At 37.5% G+C, this 18,277-nt stretch overlaps 3 protein-coding genes and 1 non-coding gene across 5 annotated transcripts; 1 reads left to right on the top strand and 3 right to left on the bottom strand.

The window, feature by feature from the left end:
- Positions 1–213: 213 nt before the first annotated feature.
- LOC103844035 (callose synthase 7) lies at positions 214–11,826 on the bottom strand. Its single transcript, XM_009120809.3, has 41 exons — positions 10,738–11,826; positions 10,488–10,588; positions 10,185–10,276; positions 10,013–10,100; positions 9,801–9,911; positions 9,560–9,712; positions 9,383–9,472; positions 9,196–9,287; positions 8,984–9,107; positions 8,252–8,386; positions 8,092–8,168; positions 7,918–8,008; positions 7,631–7,753; positions 7,437–7,554; positions 6,960–7,344; positions 6,772–6,832; positions 6,512–6,593; positions 6,384–6,433; positions 6,235–6,321; positions 5,966–6,070; positions 5,777–5,871; positions 5,602–5,683; positions 5,359–5,522; positions 5,115–5,238; positions 4,911–5,014; positions 4,637–4,745; positions 4,399–4,550; positions 4,193–4,302; positions 3,996–4,115; positions 3,843–3,908; positions 3,501–3,678; positions 3,312–3,423; positions 3,109–3,231; positions 2,914–3,032; positions 2,714–2,797; positions 2,435–2,547; positions 2,128–2,357; positions 1,217–2,014; positions 1,084–1,134; positions 800–985; positions 214–705 (listed from the first exon to the last, which is right to left on the bottom strand). Exons 1-41 carry the CDS (start codon positions 10,967–10,969, stop codon positions 457–459), a joined length of 5,766 nt encoding a protein of 1,921 aa, XP_009119057.2. The 5' UTR covers positions 10,970–11,826; the 3' UTR covers positions 214–456.
- TRNAI-AAU lies at positions 11,435–11,508 on the bottom strand. Its single transcript has one exon. It is a non-coding gene; the product is annotated as a tRNA-Ile (tRNA).
- A 1,823-nt stretch (positions 11,827–13,649) lies between the features above and the next one.
- LOC103844037 lies at positions 13,650–14,893 on the top strand. The gene has a single exon (XM_009120812.3). It carries the CDS (start codon positions 14,470–14,472, stop codon positions 14,731–14,733), a length of 264 nt encoding a protein of 87 aa, XP_009119060.1. The 5' UTR covers positions 13,650–14,469; the 3' UTR covers positions 14,734–14,893.
- On the bottom strand, positions 14,872–18,259 carry LOC103844036 (probable sugar phosphate/phosphate translocator At1g06470). Of its 2 annotated transcripts, none has more exons than XM_009120811.3 (12): positions 17,741–18,259; positions 17,242–17,681; positions 17,002–17,171; positions 16,750–16,835; positions 16,591–16,640; positions 16,291–16,358; positions 16,052–16,152; positions 15,923–15,935; positions 15,633–15,817; positions 15,442–15,528; positions 15,241–15,335; positions 14,872–15,118 (listed from the first exon to the last, which is right to left on the bottom strand). In XM_009120811.3, the coding sequence occupies exons 2-12, from the start codon at positions 17,517–17,519 to the stop codon at positions 15,001–15,003; spliced, it is 1,251 nt and encodes a 416-aa protein (XP_009119059.1). In that variant the 5' UTR covers positions 17,520–17,681; positions 17,741–18,259; the 3' UTR covers positions 14,872–15,000. The 2 variants fall into 2 exon arrangements, with proteins under 2 accessions (XP_009119059.1, XP_009119058.1); XM_009120810.3 differs by having other exon boundaries at positions 17,242–17,662; positions 17,741–18,253.
- Positions 18,260–18,277: the final 18 nt, after the last annotated feature.

Here is an 18,277-nt window from a genome sequence, read left to right as displayed (position 1 = left end):
TTCCAAATTTTTAATGGTGGCATGAAAGACCTTATTCTCCAACGGCTGCATCAATGATTACGCTCTTTTCCAGAGACTGTTCTCTTCAGAGGAACCTCAATGCAGGCACCTACCTACTAAAAGATGTATCTAACAGATGCAACGGACACATACACCTACTTAAACGCATGTACATACCGACAATGAAGGAGGTCTCGTTGGAGCTTCGTTTTCTAACTTTCTCAACACTTAGCTTTCGAGTGTATATGTAAGATGATGTCCCTCTTAGAATACACAGGACCAAAAAGTAATTTCAATGAACAACATTTTTCTATAATCTTAAAGACCGAATCAATATACTAACAACAACAACTGAATAAAAAGAATGAAGATCAAAGAATACGAAGGTGTCTACTTGGAAGTGGAAGGTGTCTCTTTGTCTTTCTGTCTACTTGGAGATGGAAGGTGTCTCTCTGTCTACTTGGAGGGGGCAGGTGTCTCTTTGTCTTTCTTTCCAGCGAGGATCATAGAGATCTGGAGACCGCGACTGAAAGCTTGGTTAAACAGCAGTCTGGTTTGGAACTCAGACACAAATGGGAACCAAGATAAGACAGCAATGGGTGTGAAAATCGAAAGCCCCATTATGTACTCGTACGCCCTCCCTAACTCTTTAATCGAGTCCCAGAATCCTAGTCCCTTAAGCACACCACGCAGCGCTTGCCCGATCTTCAAAAAGCATTAGTCAACAGCTTATCAAACTTTATTCTCATCAAAGAAAACAAGACTTTTGTGCAGTTAAGAAAGTTGTGTGGTAACTTACAAGAAGAATGGCCCAGCCGGTAGGCAAGAAAGCGAGGAATGAAGCGCATACATCTGCAATGGTGAGGCCGCAGACTACAAATAATACAGTCATGACTGACAAGAAACCGAGGAAGAGAAGCGCCTTGAGAATCCTGAACATAACCTGAAAATCTGTACCGAATTTCCTTCTTCCCATCGATACCATCTGTCAGATGATTAAACAAAACAACCATCAATGTGAGAAGTGGAAACCAACCCACTGTGTTAAACTATCTCTGAATACAGATTGTTTCGCAGCCTTACCTTTAGGACGAGGAGAACTGCCAACAAGACTCCCCAAGAGAGTCCATAAACCTTACAGAAGAAAGGTTTCAAAGTTATCCAAAGATAAAAGCGGGAAGCATCATGACAAAGAGAAGAAAGAACATTATCATACCAGAATTGTTGTGTCGCGGTGAGCTACGTTGAGGTGGTACACAATTCCATACTGGTAAAGGAGGAAACGCAGTGCGAGAAGTATCTCGAGAACCCTTCCTCTTAAATTTGTGTGCTTGAGATGTTCTTGCTCTGATTCCCACCATGATTCCCAACTTTTTTCAACGAGGATTCCAATGCCACCACGGTTCCCCATCCATCTTTTCCAGTCAGTCCAGTCGTCCACCGTCTTTTGCCACTCAAATCCAGATGGGTTGAATATAAACGGAGCAAACAACCAAGAAGTCACTAGGAACCACATTGAAAATGTGATGTATATATAAAGACTCGAGCTACGGTACGAATTTCCATATACTTGATAAACTATCAGTAGCATGACCAACTCCAGTCCCTTGACAAAGTGGCTTCTCGAGTATAGTCTATAGTTATCCGCAAACTTGGCATGGAAAACAACAAATCCACGACCAGTTGCTCTGTACTTAGAACCTCCATGCAAAATCGTCCTCCCAAAGTAATGAGCTTTTGTTCCCAGCTGAAACGTGAAGAAAACAGAGGCAAGCTGAAGCTGCATTATAATGAAATCTCCCAAGGCCTTGCGGAACCCTTTTTCTAGGCCAATCTCCATAACCATTGGTAGAACCATCAGAAAACCTAACTGGAAAACTGATTGAGCTGCTAGCGCCTCCTCAAGAGCTTTGGATTGATGCACAATTGCACTTTGCAGAATCTCCTTTTCCAATCCACTCAATACCAGATAAAGACGCCCATATAGGAACACATATACTGTGAGAACCGTTATCTGAAACACAGAAAAGACGAATGCTTTTTACTCGTCTGAACAATCCAAGAAAAGACATGCTTTCTACAAGTGGAAGAGGAAGTAACTATCATTGAATGAGGAATTAGGCATACCATACTACTGAAATAGAAACCAACAGTGGTGAAGTAGAAGGAGAGCATCCTGTAAAAATCAAACCGGCGTCCAAGTCTGTAAACGTCACGACTTAGTGTTTGTTCTCCATTACCATTCGCAACTTTGGCTTCGAAAACCGAAACCTGATTCATCCCTACGTCACGCCCTTTCCCTGCTTGGATATACTCGTGATGTGTGATATAACCCCCACGAAGAGTTGAATTGTATCCTGTTTGTTACCATATTTAGCCATCACAAAAAAAGAGGAAGAAAGTTTAACGTTTGTCAACAAGGACCATTCTTTACCTGCAAAGATATCTTCGCTTAAGTTTATTATCTTTGAAGCCTTGCTAATGCCTCCCCTTGTGATGTGGAAGATTCTATCAAATATATCAGGATGGCCATAATGGAAACGTACCCTGTAAAAGAAAAGTGAGTTAGTTGTATGAAACAAAAAGATTTAGTTCTAAGATAATATATAAGATTCGACGATGCAGAGACTGCTGCTACTTTTGAAGTCAGATTTGAGGCTGCAAAAGGACGGGTAGCAAGGATTTTTCCCCTAGTGAAAAGATATGAGAATACCTCAGAGGATTAGCCAGAACACGTTGGCCAATGGTAACGAAACTCGTTTCTTGATTTGACATGAACCAAGCAAGTGATGAAACACTGTGGAGTAAGGGAAATCAGACAAGAAAGATTAAAAAAGAACAGTGCAATAGTGCCAAAAATGTGGAGACATGCATTAACATCAAGAACGACCAAAGGTATAAAGAATATTATACCTTCCAGTAAAAATGTGTTCACGAAGACCCAAAATTGTAGGATTCCTCTTGCCACGACGACCTTCATCAAATTCTTGTAGCACATTTCTCATTTTGAAAGTCTCTTCAAAGTAGTTGTCCTGAAATGGGAAAAAGGAATGAGACAACAAAGTTTGAATCAACAAACTGGTTGAGGTATAGAGAGACGAAAGCTACCTGGTTCATGTCTATGGTCTGAAGTGCTTCACCCCGAGTGAAAATGATGGCATGGTTCTGATTCTCAGGTTTTCCTTCGCCTATTTCAGTAGGATTGCCGGGAAGTTTGATACGATAAATTTCCTAAAAAAATAAAGAACAACATTCAGGTAAGGCCTAATTATGTAATAAATTATCAACCAACAAATTGGCTTGTTATATACCTCATCTAATTTGTTACATCCTTTGAGCAGCACGGAGTAGAATACTTTCTGTGATTTTTTATTGATTGTCTCCTCCCTTTCATCTATGTATGCAACACGCAAGGATGGATACCTAAAAATAGCGTAAAATTAAAACTAAGCTAGAAGAAGAAGAAGGTTTTGATTTTAAAACAGTGACAACTTTCTTACTTTAGCATGAGCTGTAAAATGTTATTGTAACAACTTCGATCCCTGCCGTCACTTGACTTTTTCTGGTTCCCATATACCTGGCATGACACGACATATGTGAATTTCAGATCTGCAAGAGCTCGTGCGCGGTTCATAAACTCGTCATATGATGCTGAGGGAAGGTAGCCACTATGGGCAGCTGCAAGATGAAAAAGTAGTTCTTAAAACAGTTTTTTTTTTCTCTCAAGCAACATTTAACTTTCCAGAAATTTCCTTTGACAACTACTAAATAAAGTAGTAGTGACGCATACACAGGCAGAAAAGGCAAACAATAAAATCTGTAAGTTTGGAGGAAATACAAACCATATTCTGTGTATTCCTGGAAACATTGAAGTTCGAGGGCCATTCTGTAGTACATCATTCCCCTAACTAGCAATAGTAAAGATTTTCAACACATTAGCGATCGCATACCGCATACATACAAGTAAAAACTCCTACAACATTCTGATAGTATACCTGTCCTTGAAAGGGTCTGGCCTCTATAAGATACCCATTCCCGGAGTTGATCTGTCTTGTCTTTCTCAGAAAAAATTCGCTTCGGATCATTAACACGTTCGGAAAAATTCGACCATTCCTCTGTATTACAAAACATTTTCATTGGGTAAATTTCAAACTTGCTATAAAGACGTACAGAACACCAGATAGGCGCTCACCAGGATATATTCTCTGTAGGTAGAACAAAATAGATATTCCATCTTCGTTTTCCTTGTTCAGTTCTTCCTCTGAATAGAGAACATCTTCTTTGTAGTAAGGAGTTAAGACACTAGACACAAATGTGAAAAACAAACGTTACTTGGTTCCATGAACCACCTGAGAAACGGAAGATAAAGCAGACATAGACCTTGTCTAAAATATGTACCTAAATGATAGCATGTCACGAACTCGAGGAGCATCTGGCATATTCATGAACAAGGAATTTGCAAAGAATGTCATACGACGACGAGCTTCCAAACTTTGAGGGATATTGATTGCCGACTCTTTAACAGTCACAAGTAACAAAAGCCTTACAACCTACAAAGTAAGATTGAATGAATGAATGAGATCCAAAGGCAGAAGACATGGCTGATTGTTCACATTATAGACAGAAAAAATTATACCTTTTCTCTCCAAGAGTCGTTCTGACCACCAAGATTTATCTTTTCAAACCTTTGTTCTTTCTTTTCGTTTTCAATATCACCACTCTGATAATGAGCCCTCTCAAGGATTCTGCAGGTATAAAGAGAGCATGTTACCTGAATATTTCATAGTGAAGTTTTTTGAGCTTACACCTTATGGATTGTTTTAAGAACTAGAGAAAAAGAAGTAACAGAACAGCTTTTCTTGCATAGAAAAAATGAGGCAACCTTTCACATATGAACGATCAAGACTTACTCGTGACCCTTAACCATAACATCCTGCGTGATGATTTCAATAATATCTTGGAGAACATTGATTATCTGAGACTTGTAAGTTTCATCTTCTCCGTAATCACTTAGCTGTCAGCACGACTACATTTTATTAAGGAGAATAATAAACACATAAAAAGAAAAGTAAGTATTGGTATTGAAGGAGAGAAGAAAAATATCTTCACGTTACCAGGATTTTTAAGAACTTCTCTAGCTTATCACTGAGCAAAGGCATACCAGTCATCCGGAATGCACTTAAGAATCTATGTTGTTGAATGCTATCATCAATTTCAAAACAAATCTCCCTTACAATCCTATATAAATTGGGAGACAGTAGTGGTACATAGTTAGTACTCAGCCAGTCTGTAATAGGTTCAAAATGTATCAATGATGTTGGGTACAATCTAATACTGAAGGGATAAAGAAATTCGTACCTTTTATCAGATTCATCTTCAAGAAGACCATATATTACGTCCCTCATCGATTCATAGGCTTCAACCACTGCGTAATACATATAGTATTCACTTTTAATCTTCTTGAATAATTCAGCGTCCTCTTTTCCCTTGAAATCTTTAGCCATGTCCAATGCTATGGGAATCTGACACCAAAAGAGTACAGTTCATCAAGAAGAGAGAAGGGATGGGGCAAAACTGTTACAGAGAGATCTGTATTAATACTTTGCTAGCAAGCAAGAAAGGAGGCCACTGCACAACAGTAACATCTCCAGACGACGAAGGTACAAGTAGCAAATCTCTTTCCCTATACACCAAAGAAGCAAAGAACACAAGTATATTTATGAACTAAACTTAGGAGATCAGTATGATGAGTATATTATAGAAAAAGTCCTAAAACCTGTCGCTGATCAGATCCTCATCCCGCATCGTATATATGAACTTATTCCACATCTGTGAGAACCTCGCAATGTCATTTTCGTCCACTTGTTCGTCCTGCATTACTCAAATGTTACATTTGTCACCCATTAAAATGAACATACTTGGCGTATACTTTCTTCTCACTTAAATTTATATGTATGATTAATACCAAGTGCTTTCTCTTTGCACGGCCTGGAGGTGATGGTGTAAGCTTAGAACAGAAAGCAGAGGGAACAAATCTAAATCTGGACCGCAACATTCCAAGTGTACGTATCTGCATATAAAAAATTGAAAAACTAACTAAAACAAATTTGCAGAATGTTGGGTTTTAACTTAGGAAATTAGAAAAATGTCATCATAATAGCAGACAAGTTTTTTGGTTTATAATTTTTGCATACTAACAAAGTAAAAAGAAAAAGAAAAAGAAAAAAAAATTACCTCCCCAAGATGACTGAAAGCTCCATAAATCCCACCAAATATAGTGGAGAATATGGCATACCATATTTGCGTATCCATAAAATAAACCTAAACATGAATCAAGTTATTAGAACTACTCTTACCAATTTAATTAGTACAAAATTACTCACCAAGACAATCGGACCCCATATGGAGATAATGACACCAATGTTATGAGTGGCTGCATGTTATCAACATTGTTTAGAATTAATAGAAGTTAATAGCAGTAAATAATCATACTACGAGTAAGGATCACTACCATTTGGAAAGAACTCATGCCATTGATAATTTACGCCACTCATATCCCAAATTAACTTCGTTGGCTTGACAAGCGGTAATATCTGTCCAGGCAACATCAATAAATGTACATGTAATAACTGCAGCAAAAAGGTGCTTGTAGAAATTTTAGATGATAGCTCGGACTAAGTGAAAGATTAGGAAAGTAAGTGTGGGTGTTATAAATGGTAAACATTCATTAGTAGGAAATAAATATGAGTTATAAATGTGAAGCTAAATCACCTCCACATAGAAGCTGAAAGCGAGCTTGCTAAGTAACAGCATGACCCAAAAGAATGTATACCTATGAATTAAAAACAAAATTAATGATGGAAGCATAAAAAGCTGAAACCTATGTTACCATGCCATGTGCGGTGTCCAACAATGAAAAATAATGTATTCACAGAAATGGATAACATCATATTTCTTACTTGAAAAGTGCAAACATCTCTTCATGCATTCCTCTGCCAACATACAACTTTGGCTGAGCCCACCACATGATAAGCGTGACAATCCGCATATTTGATCGTTCCATGATTCTCCGCAGAGGTGGAAGTAAGAAAAACACAGCAGCCAAGATATTTGGCGAGACATATAACGCAATAGCATAGTTGTATAATGTCTGGTGAGGCCAACTCTGAACCCAACTACTGAAGAACTTAATTAGTCCAGTTGGATTCTGCACCGACTTCGAATACGCAATTGGCAGTATGATGGCCCACATGGCTGCCATTAAAAATTTTGTAATAAACCGCAGAATCTGAGAAAACTTCAGGCTCTTCCAAGCACCAAAACTAAGAATTACATCCAATGTCGCTGCATTTCATATAAGAACAAATGAGTAAGCCAATATGGTATAAATACTCATCAAATGGACGATGTCAAACTGAAACTGAATTACAAGTTACCTTGTAGAAGATTGAGAAAAGCTGAAGTAATGAAAATGGTCAAGACATTGAAAAATACATCCTCCTCGAATATCGCAAGAATAGATCCTGACGGGCTCCATGCAACTATCATCATAGTCTGAAAAAATAGAATTACTACATATAGATTATCGAACAGGGCAGGAGGAGAGTGAGACTTTTAATTTAAATCCTACTTGTAGAGACAACACAAGGAACATCCACATTCGGTCGAAGCTTCGATAGAGATTCCAAAACGTACGAGCTTCAACAAAATTAGTTTTCGGTTTCCTTTTTCCATGAGGAACTTGGTCACGTCTCTGCAATAAGAAATTAAATTGGTAACGTTCATAATGGAAAGGAAATAAAAAAATAATCGGATTAAAACAAGATGGATAGTCGAAGCAAGTAAGCATCCAAGGAATATTAAAGATAAAGATCAAAAGTTAAGTCCTTATGCAGTATTAATAAGCAAAATTAACACCTCATTTGGATGTTGTGCAATCTCATCAGAGTGGATGAAAAAGTCTGCCTCAGGTTTCATCGGCCAACCCAGCCTAAAACACCTCTTATCCCTAAAACGTTAAATTGAGTCGGCTCAGATGACAACACTTGACTTAACATATAAAACCAGATCGAGTTGATTTAACTAACTCACCAAAAGTACTCGTTCAGATCATCATAGTTTCTCCATTTTGAATGGCTTGCCTTCCCCATTTTGTTTCTCCTGACTTCCTATAACCCAAAATGACCTGGTCTTCTTAGTGAACTAATACGTGAGGGAAAAAAAAGAAAACCTAGAACAGAAAATTACATACCTTGCGTAAGACCTGGTAGATTGGCGTTATAACATTCCTTAAGAATGCCTCATCGTCAGGTGCACCTGCTTCATATGTGTCCCCAGTTACAGGGTATACATTGGAAAACAGAATTCCATGGACTTCATCCGCCATCTTCACAAGAAGATTTTTTCAAAGAAAAAACACATGGTTACACAAAAACTTATATAATAACAGTATAAAAACAAGATTTTTCCCTTATAGAAAATCAGGTAAACATTTCACATACGGAAGCATCATCACAACACTTCGCAACATTTTTGTATATAGATTATCACCAACCAAATCACAGAAAATAATAAGACGACTAACTAGATACACATTTAAACGGTGTGCGCGTTGTCATTTGCTTCATCTAGAGAAATTTATTGTTCTTGTTTCCTTGAACTCAATACTTACCCAATAAAAAAGAACGTATGTGATTATATTTCTGTAGTTGGTCACCTCAACGAAAAATTCTTACTAAATTGAAATCACCAAGAGAATGTTAGTGCCCAATCTTTAATCCGCATGTTGGATCCCAAGGCATTAGTAATTTATAGAGGTCGACATAAAGTTTCCTTTCAAAAATTTCATAAGAAACAAAAGCATAGTAGGCAAAACCAAAAACTAGCATTTCGTTGATATCTTAATTGAAATGGGAACTTGAGTTCAAAGTTCATCACAGAAACACACGAGGAAAAAATGATCGCTGAGCTAAAAACAACCTACCTTGTGGAATATGTAGCAGAGGCATTCAGGCATGAAGCGGATATTCGATGCTTCACCCCATATGAGAAGATAAAGGCCAATGTACACAAGGCTCAGCTGTTGTTCATTGCAACCTGGAGGAAACCTGCCAACAGAAAAACCATCCACCAATAGAAACACAAGATTCGTAGTAGCGTTAAGAACTTTATTTATCTAAGAGATCATTACGATACCTGAGATATGATTCACACCGCAAATACTTGCACCATGACCTGTAATTCTTGAAATACTTGTCCATCAACTTCCTCACGGTGCTAGGCTTTAGCTAAATTTCATTTGAAGTTAGTAACTTGTATGTACTAAACTCTTCAAAACGGAAGCTTTGTAGAGTACAAATTTTTTTTAGAGTACAAAATTTACCTCGTCATAGTTCTCGAGATCCCTCTTACGCACATCAACGTTGGCAAGTAGCAGTATGAGATGCTCCCTCTGATTAGCTACATTTCCTCTCTTTAACCAAGAAAAATAGGAAGCTTAATCATGACACTGCTCATCAAATAAAAAAGACTACAAAAATAGCAAGAAAGAAAATGATACCTGAAAACCAAAAACCAAAGCCAGCCACTCGAGAATATCATTGAAAGATCTGGTTTCTTCCCTTTCCACTTGGTCAGGATTAGTCGAGGATGAATGGAGTTTTGGCCGAGGAAGATTTTCCACATTAGAGACGGCACGAACTGCCACCTTAATCTACATTTTAATGGAAAACATCGGTAAGAGCGCAGAGTGGCTAAAATGATGGACAGCTGAAGTAAGAAAAGTTTGCACATGCAGCAACCTCAGGGAGCTCCATTATAGCAGTTTTTGCCCCTCCAGCGTCCAAAGGAAGAATGTTGTAGTGTTCATAGTGATCCTTCTTTCTTTCAACTTCTTTAGCATATCTGTGGGTCTACATACCAACAACAGTAAGAAAAAAAAAGTCAAGTGCCACGATTACCCTCTTCAGGATGATAATCTAACTAAAAGGATGTAGGTGGAACACTAAAAGACCTTTTCGTCTATTCTTGCTGGAGGAACCACAGTCTTAAGAACATCATACAAGACACTCGCCATCTGGTAAAGCTTAGCCATCTCCTCCCTACAATGACAAAATCGACAGAATTAGAAGACAAGATTTTTCTGTCATGTAAACGATTACAAAATGTTAGGAAGTTATCCTCACGGTGTCTTTCTCCCTTCTCCTTTTTGTATATTTTCCTCATAGAACCTCTGGTAGTAGTTCTGAATTTCTTTCGGATCACTCGTTGGTTCCTCCTAAACAACATACAAAACTACATTAACTACTTTCTCAAGGTACGAACAAGATGTAGGAGTTCACGAAATAAAATCACATCCAGAATGTTGAACTACTAACTCAAACTACTAAAAAAGCTATCAAACACAAAAACTAAACATTAAACAAGCATTGATTTATCTGTATACTCCATTATTACATCAAAGAGAAACAGCATTGCCATTAATATACCTTTTCTAATTTGTGGAGTAGATAGGTTTTGAATTGACGAACACCTCGTCCACTTGATGTTGGATCCATTCTATGAGCCTTCTCAAACGCGTGGAAACGACCTAGTAAGATTAAGTGTAAAGCAAGATGAGAAACTTTAACATTGTCATCCTCCACAAAAATCACAATGCTTCTCAAAATCCATCACTATAGATAACAAAACTATAAAAACTCCTAACTGATCAAATGAGTTAAAAGAGAGAATCATTACAGAGGTAAGCAACCCTAGGGTTCTGATCCTCAATCTCATTAGCCACTCGAAGAACAGGAGCAATGGACGCGAGAGAAGACGGCACGAGCTCGCTATCAATGACGTTCTCGTCTTCGTTAGGATGATCAATCATCATGGTCCCAGCTCGCGTCATCCTCCGCGAAAGAGAACGAACAGGTTGCATCTGCGGCGGCCTCCCATCCTCGCCTCTTCCTCCACTGGTACTCGCCATAACAGACCCTCTTCTTCTCCGATGATACTCGACGAATCGATGATAGCGACACTTCCCATCTTTTATATGTGCAGAGAAAAGGCGATGAGCTGAACAGAGATCGGATTCGTTGAGTGGGGTTTAGGGATTGCGATTGCTCTACGAGGAAGAAAGGAATGCGAAAGAGGAACTTTTTAGCTGTGACTTTTCTATTAAATAAGTATAGACGAAAAGCAAAGCGATGACTAGGTTTTGTTTTACCAACGGCTATGAAGGAATCTAGACTACGTGATGTTTTACGTGTTCACCAATTAACAACGTGCCGTTATAATATTCTACCAATTGGACGACTTTTAGTTGGGCCAACTACTGGCCCATGGGGTTTTCAGCCAAAGATTCGTATATCAAGCAAAAATTAACTTTTGGGTGATTCTCGTTGGGCATTAAAAAGAAGCAGAAATAATGTTTAGGATTAAAAATACCTAATGGCCCATGCAGGTTTCGAACCTGCGACCTTCGCGTTATTAGCACGACGCTCTAACCAACTGAGCTAATGGGCCTTGTTGTTGATTTAAATCATTTTAACTTATTGAACTAATAACTTTCCCTTGTGAGTTTTTTTTTTTCAACTCTTGGCTTGTCATGTGAAAGTGACACTCATTTGAGTGCTTACCCTTTTTTCATATCGTAGATCGTGAAATCATGATGATACGCAGCATGCTTCGTTGTTTTAATGCCAAATTGATTACAAAACTATTCTATAAGTTTGTATAATGTATTAGTAGTGGTCCTAGTAATCTGAAGACCTAATCCTGAATATCTTGAAAAATAAATTTTCATCCCCTCGAGTCAGATGTTTATGGACAAGTCAACTTTCTTAATGTTACCAAAAAAAAATGAATTTTTTACTCTCTAAGACACTTTATGACTTTAGATTTACAATAAAAGACACTTTCCACTTGAGAGGTACATTCTTAGTGTTGTTTGTCCATCATACCCTTCTTTTAACTCAAAAATTACTTTTTCTCTTGTCTCTCTAAGTCTGGATGCATCTGTCGTTATCAATAAATAAACTGGGTATACAAATTACTGAATCAAGAATACTATCCCTAAGTGGCATCAACCTAAACAAACCTTCTTCTTTCCTCTCTTCATCATGTCTTCATCATTCTCAAGTTTCTCTTTGAAACATTTCTTTTCTATTTTATTGAGATTTGAAAAGGAAAGAATTATGACAAATACAAATCTTTTGTAATGAAGATTTGAAGGAGATATTGAAAAATTAAGAGATTAATGGTGGAGGCTTGGCGAAATGGGTTTCGAGAGGCGGTGAATTTGAAACCTCTGTTCGTGACGATCTACACGACGTAATCATCGGCGCTCTCATCTCCTCTTTTTATGTATTCTCTGTCATTTACTTTTCCACGAATGGCTCCACCTCATGGTTCTCTTCTCCTCATTTTTCCAGTAACCTCTTTCTCTTTCTCCGTCTATACATTTTTTCTGCTAAAGAAGTTAGGATCTTTTTGTTGTTATGAGTTTGATTTCAAAATTCTGTTAATCAATTCTCGTTTTTGTTTTGTTAGATTTTTAGTGTTGTTGTGGATTTCAAAATCCAGATCTGAAAAGTCTTATTTCAAAATCCAGATATGCAAAAGATGTGTACTGGTAGCGTGTGGATGGGGGTTGCGTGGATAGGTGGTGTGTGGATAGCTGGAGCGTGGATGGGTTATGTATAAATGGTTGAATAGATCTCTGGTGACTAGTGGATGACTTCTAGTGATGTCTTGCTTGGTGAAGTGGTTGCAGGTGAGCCATCCACAACCAATGTCATGCTTATGTGTTGTTGATTTGATACCCACCCGTATTCCATCTCTATTGATTCAGTTAAGAGGTGATGTAAAATATGTTCATCTTTTGTTGTGCTTCTTGTTTCATTGGTTCTTATTGTACAAATATAATGAATGATCATCTCAAATTGTTGCTTTATTAATGTACTTTGTTTTTGCTAATCCACAAAAATAGTTTTATCAATCTATTGATAGTGGATCTATGATATCCACGATTAATCCATAAAAGATATGTACGTTAAAATTGTTTGTCCATAACTTACTCTCTCCACAAACAAAAACATTTATATATCTATGTCCACAAATATTTATATATCATTCATCCATGTTCACAAACATCTCTTCCTTCTCATTAAAGGGTAAAATTGTCAAAAATCACATAGTTTACATCAGAAAGTGTGTCAAATGTGAGAAGTGTCTCGTTAAAATTGTTTGTCCATAACTTACTCTCTCCACAAACAAAAACATTTATATATCTATGTCCACAAATATTTATATATCATTCATCCATGTTCACAAACATCTCTTCCTTCTCATTAAAGGGTAAAATTGTCAAAAATCACATAGTTTACATCAGAAAGTGTGTCAAATGTGAGAAGTGTCTCTCATTGTAAAGGAAAGACAAAAAGTGTCCTTTAGTGTAACCAACTCCTATGTTCGAGTTTGTTAATGTTCGAGTTTGTACCAGCTACTTTTGATTTTTCTGAGCCTATTATTGCGTGCGGCGCGAGTTAAATTCGTGTCGACAAGTAAAGATTAGCATGGTGGAACTCGTGAATATTTATTTATCTATGTGTCGGGCCAACATAAGTTCCAAAACTAAGTTGATAAAGGCTATACTTTAAGATATACTAGTATATGTTGTAGTCACATATATACTAAGTTAATTAAGGAAGATAGGTACTTTAGTGTTTTAAAAATTGATCATCCCAACCTAAAAGAATACACATATGAGAACTGGCAAGATTAAGTATGATTAATTACATAACTTTCGAGTTTCGATTGATTAAAAGAAGAGAACGGCTCTATATATAATGTCACAAATTGTTGATAGAGACGATATGGTCCCTTTCATCATCAAGAAAGTAAAGTAGACAAATAAAATTGAGCTGTCTTGCATCAAAAAATAAAATATCTGTATTGGGGCTTTACAAAACATATATAGTTCTTTACGACACTACATCATTACGTAGTTAGAATCTAATCTATTCAATCAGAAATATACATGTAGAATATATTCGTTAACTTATGTCATTATATAACGGTTCATATGAAAAGTGTGACAAATGTAGGAATGTGAGAGAAAGGACCGTTGTTACATTGTTTCAGTGGGCCGCTCTGTAAAAAAAGCAAAACTGCTAGACCGTTGTTCTCTTAACTAAAATAATATTTAGTGACGAAAAGACTTTGCTGTAAAATTCCTAAACTACCCCTCACTCCCTTCTTCCAACCTTTCGCCAGCTAATGTTTTTCCCTTTCCGAAGAAAAAGGTCAAGAGGATCTCATTCCTTACTTACTCCCACTTTACAATAATACCCTCTCCTTTAACCTATTCACCAGACTGCCACCCGTCTCCTCTTCTGTATAAGAATGCACTGTGACATGATGACTCTGTCGTGAAGAGACTAAGAGAGAGAGAGAGAGAGAGAGAGAGAGAGAGAGAGACAAAGGATGGGAGTGATTAAGAGGTGGACGTCTGTGAAGAAGAAGAAGCAGCAGAAAGAGGAGATTGAAGCGACGGCGAAAGAAACACATACATGGAGGCGACTAAGGGGTATGTTTTCATCGTCGCCGTCGTTTAAGTGGAAAAGAGTAGAGATACTGCATACGGAGATCGTGGACGGAGTGGTTTACAACGTGATGTATGTAGTCGAAGCTGTCGTTCTCGTTTCGACTCTCTGTTTCTTCTACCTCTGTTGTGGTTGCCACATCTGATCTCATGTTTTTCATATTCTCTCAATTCCATTATTCTTTTGTATTCATGCTCCTCGTCATCCTTCTCTTAGTATGTTGTTTAGCTTTAGTCTCAATTTTACACAGTATAATGTAATCTGATGTTACTATGTAGTTCTATAGAATAAATTTGAATTCATTTAACTTGCGAATCTCTGATGTTTCCATGCAAAAAGGAAGATAACTCAGTTTCATGAGATCGTTTATAAAGAGTTACCAGAGATTCTGGATGCAACACAAAAAAAATGCTCAAGGACCATCTTCTTGATCGTCCCTCTCATCAAGAATCACATATTTTCCTGTTTGACTTGGAGATTGAAGCTGCTTCTCATCTTCTGTTCTGTGCCCCTTTTGTAGTTTATCATATCTGGGAACACATCAAAGCGATTATGAGATTATATTCAATTATCAATATATCAGATGTTTAACAAAGAAGTTGTCCAAAGTTCCTTCTCCAGGAGGAGAAGAATCATTAGAATCATTACTTACTTGTACCAGTTGAACAAGCTGACACCAACCATGATAATCATCAGACCAAAACCTTTCAGCCACGTAAATTCGTCATGGAAGTAAAACACTGCAACCTGTACGCACCGAGTAGAAGAACAAGAAGGAAGATATTTACATCCCTCATTTGATTCTGCATTCATCAAATACTCAACAGTTGCACTGACACAATATAGCAATTACCACTATGGTGACAGCCTCTTTAACGACGCCCGCTATTGTGACGGTTACAGCACTGGTCACCGAAACAAGAACATACTCTGTTAAAACCTGTAACGAAATACTAACTATGAGCATGGAAAATGATCAGATACTAATCTAGATGTCCAAAAGCTGCTTCAAATTCCACCTATAAATTGTTAGCAAATGCTTACCATGAAAAAAGCTAGTGCTCCACCAAAAAGCATCAAGAAACAAGTTCGAGCAAAATGCTCTCCATTATCGAAGTATCTGTTCTCTCTAAATTCACTCCATGGATCCAGAAGGAGAGAAAGAAGACCAGTCACTATAGCCATCACTGGTGCCACGCAACTCATAAATGTGAATGGATTTTTCAGGCCTAGATGAACAGAAAAGTATAGGTTAATTTTATGTATTTTGACTTTTAAGAATTAACAACGTATATTATTTACAAAAAAAAAAAAACACCAAGAGCAGAACTCACCATACGTTTCTTTCTACTTATCGTGTTGTCGTCAGGATGCACCCAAAATAGTGGAACACAAAATCATTAATATATAAAGATCCAATGCATAGTTTAGAAACAATTAGAAACTGATACTAAATAACATACCTGCAAAAGAACTTGGGTCATACACCAACGAAAACCAGACATGACAGCAGCAAGCATGACAAAAACGAAACCCCAAAACTCAAATTCTGTCTCCTTTGCAACTGGATGCAAATGAATACAAATTAACAGTTTGGTTAGTGAGACATGTGGATGGGGATATTGTCGCATGCAGGAAGACAAAAATTGGCTAAGGTTGAAAAATGGAGTAACGCATTATAGATGTTTGGAGAAAAATATACCTGATAACAACACTCCGGCTGAGATAACTGAAATAATGCCAAAAAGTTTCAGGCTTGGAGACTCCAGCCTTACAAGAGAAACTGTGTCAGAATAACACAACAAACAAAAATGATGGAAAATGCAGCATAACATCAGTGTGATGATTGATAAAAAAGGATGTGTATTCAAAGTGAATAATGTAAACGAAAGTAGTGTTAGGTTTTATCTAGAGCAACAGAGTCTATCACTGATAAATTTGTTAAGTACAGACTCTCATGCATGGTCTAGAGAACAAGAATGATAAGGTATGAATAAAGCACCTGAAGGCAAAAGCAAACAAAAGAAGAAATATTGGGGCTGCTGATTTGCACTGAAAAATGAAAAAAAAACGTGAATTTCATCAGACACGTCTCGGCTTCTTTCATCCACAAATCCCTAACACGTTGCATAGGCCTACAATATAAAATAAAACAACTAACCATTGTTGCAAACGTAACCGATATGAAGACAAGTGACTCGTTACTTAGGTTTATATCCAAAGCAGTTGCAAGTGCTGTTGGTACAACTGTGAAAGGGAAGTCCATGTTGGTCATCAGTTCATAGAAACTCAATATAATCAACTTCTAAGAACCGGAAAAGCTAAATCACGTAGAAAGTAATGGCTAAGGGAATGCTCATTAGCAAGGAAACAAAAAAGAAAGGAGTTCACTACATAGTTTTAGTTAGTATACCTCTAATGAAATAGTCTCTCCATGACATGGTAACATCAGGTTGAAATCTTCCCGACCAGTACCACGTTATCATCTTTGACAAAACCGCTTGAATAGAAAAATGAATGGTATTCATTAACAAGGGAGCAGGAAACTTCCCCAAATCATCTCCTAAGAGAGTTTTGTTGTACCTAGAAAATTGCTAGGTGTAAGAGTATGAAACAAGAGAAGGCTAAGGGATAGTCACAAAGGCATACTTACAGAGTCAAAAATGTGCTGAAAGTGTACCATACAAGTATAAAGAATAGTGTTTTTAGGATGTCGGCTGGAGAGATAGCATCTTTGGAGGGTGTAGGCAACGTTTGGAGGGTGTTAGCACCGGAACTGTAACCAACATCAAAACTGCTGGAGCGGTTTGTCTCCTTGCAGGTTTCGTTTTCAATATCAAACGGCTCTAAAACCTGTTCTCTGTCTACATCTCCCTGACTAGATATAACTTCAAGTGTGCCACCACCGCGTAGATGCACTCTTTGCTCCATCAATAATCCAAACTCAACAGCCAACCTTTTTGGCTACCATTCACAGAGCATAATACAATCTAGTACACACGGCCTTTATCTACCCATGCGATGGAAAGCTTCTATGCCTTGGAATCTCAAGGAAGAAATATTTATCTTTGACTCTGTTCCAATCATATACTCCTACTTAAAAAAAAAAATCAAGAATCTGAATCGGGATTGAGCTAAAGAAAAAAACTCACAGATTCGAATTGGAAGATGAAACGGGAAGAGGGAGAGAAATCGGGCGTGGATGGATCGGATCGGAGCGTGGGAGGTGAGCTGCTGGATCGGTTGATTTGGAGTCGCAAGCGAAGATGATGGTGGTTGTTGGAGCTTGGTGCAATTTTACGAAAACATTTGCCCGCTTGGACTCTGTGACAATGCAATTTGCGTTTCCTTTGCAGATTGTGTAAACAATTATGGTTTGTGGACTTTTCGAAATAAATATCAAAAGGCAAATTCGTTCATTCTGTTTGGAGACTTGGAGTTTTTATCGATAATCGAAATTTGTCATTCTCATTTCAAAACTTTCATCCCATTCCTGGTTTGGTTTCAGCTCGTTTTGAATATTAATTTTAATTGTTTTGCCTTTTGATTCTATATTTCTAGCTAAGTCTGACTGGAAATTATTTTAGCCTTGATTCCATTTAAATCTGTTCATCATAGTGATAGAAAATTTATACTCCCTCTTTTGAAAAAAAAAATCCATGTTTTAAAAAAATAATTAGACAATTATT

The sequence above is a fragment of the Brassica rapa genome, chromosome A10 (genome assembly GCF_000309985.2).
Source record: "Brassica rapa cultivar Chiifu-401-42 chromosome A10, CAAS_Brap_v3.01, whole genome shotgun sequence".
In the NCBI taxonomy this organism is placed as follows: Eukaryota; Viridiplantae; Streptophyta; class Magnoliopsida; order Brassicales; family Brassicaceae; genus Brassica; species Brassica rapa.
The sequence above is the reverse complement of the archived record's forward strand: the minus strand, read 5'-3'. Positions and strand labels throughout refer to the sequence as shown.

What these genes read in the sequence shown, in the direction of transcription:
- LOC103844036 (XM_009120811.3), bottom strand. Translation starts at nt 17,519, where the DNA reads ATGGAGCAAAGAGTGCATCTACGCGGTGGTGGCACACTTGAAGTTATA. An exon ending in TTCAGCACATTTTTGACTCT is followed by an intron (nt 17,172 to 17,241) that starts GTAAGTATGCCT and finishes GCAATTTTCTAG; the next exon opens with GTACAACAAAACTCTCTTAG. An exon ending in AAGAGGCTGTCACCATAGTG is followed by an intron (nt 15,336 to 15,441) that starts GTAATTGCTATA and finishes CGGTGCGTACAG; the next exon opens with GTTGCAGTGTTTTACTTCCA.
- LOC103844035 (XM_009120809.3), bottom strand. Translation starts at nt 10,969, where the DNA reads ATGGCGAGTACCAGTGGAGGAAGAGGCGAGGATGGGAGGCCGCCGCAG. An exon ending in GATCTGAACGAGTACTTTTG is followed by an intron (nt 8,009 to 8,091) that starts GTGAGTTAGTTA and finishes TTAACGTTTTAG; the next exon opens with GGATAAGAGGTGTTTTAGGC. An exon ending in GATGTAACAAATTAGATGAG is followed by an intron (nt 3,232 to 3,311) that starts GTATATAACAAG and finishes TTATTTTTTTAG; the next exon opens with GAAATTTATCGTATCAAACT.
- LOC103844037 (XM_009120812.3), top strand. Translation starts at nt 14,470, where the DNA reads ATGGGAGTGATTAAGAGGTGGACGTCTGTGAAGAAGAAGAAGCAGCAG.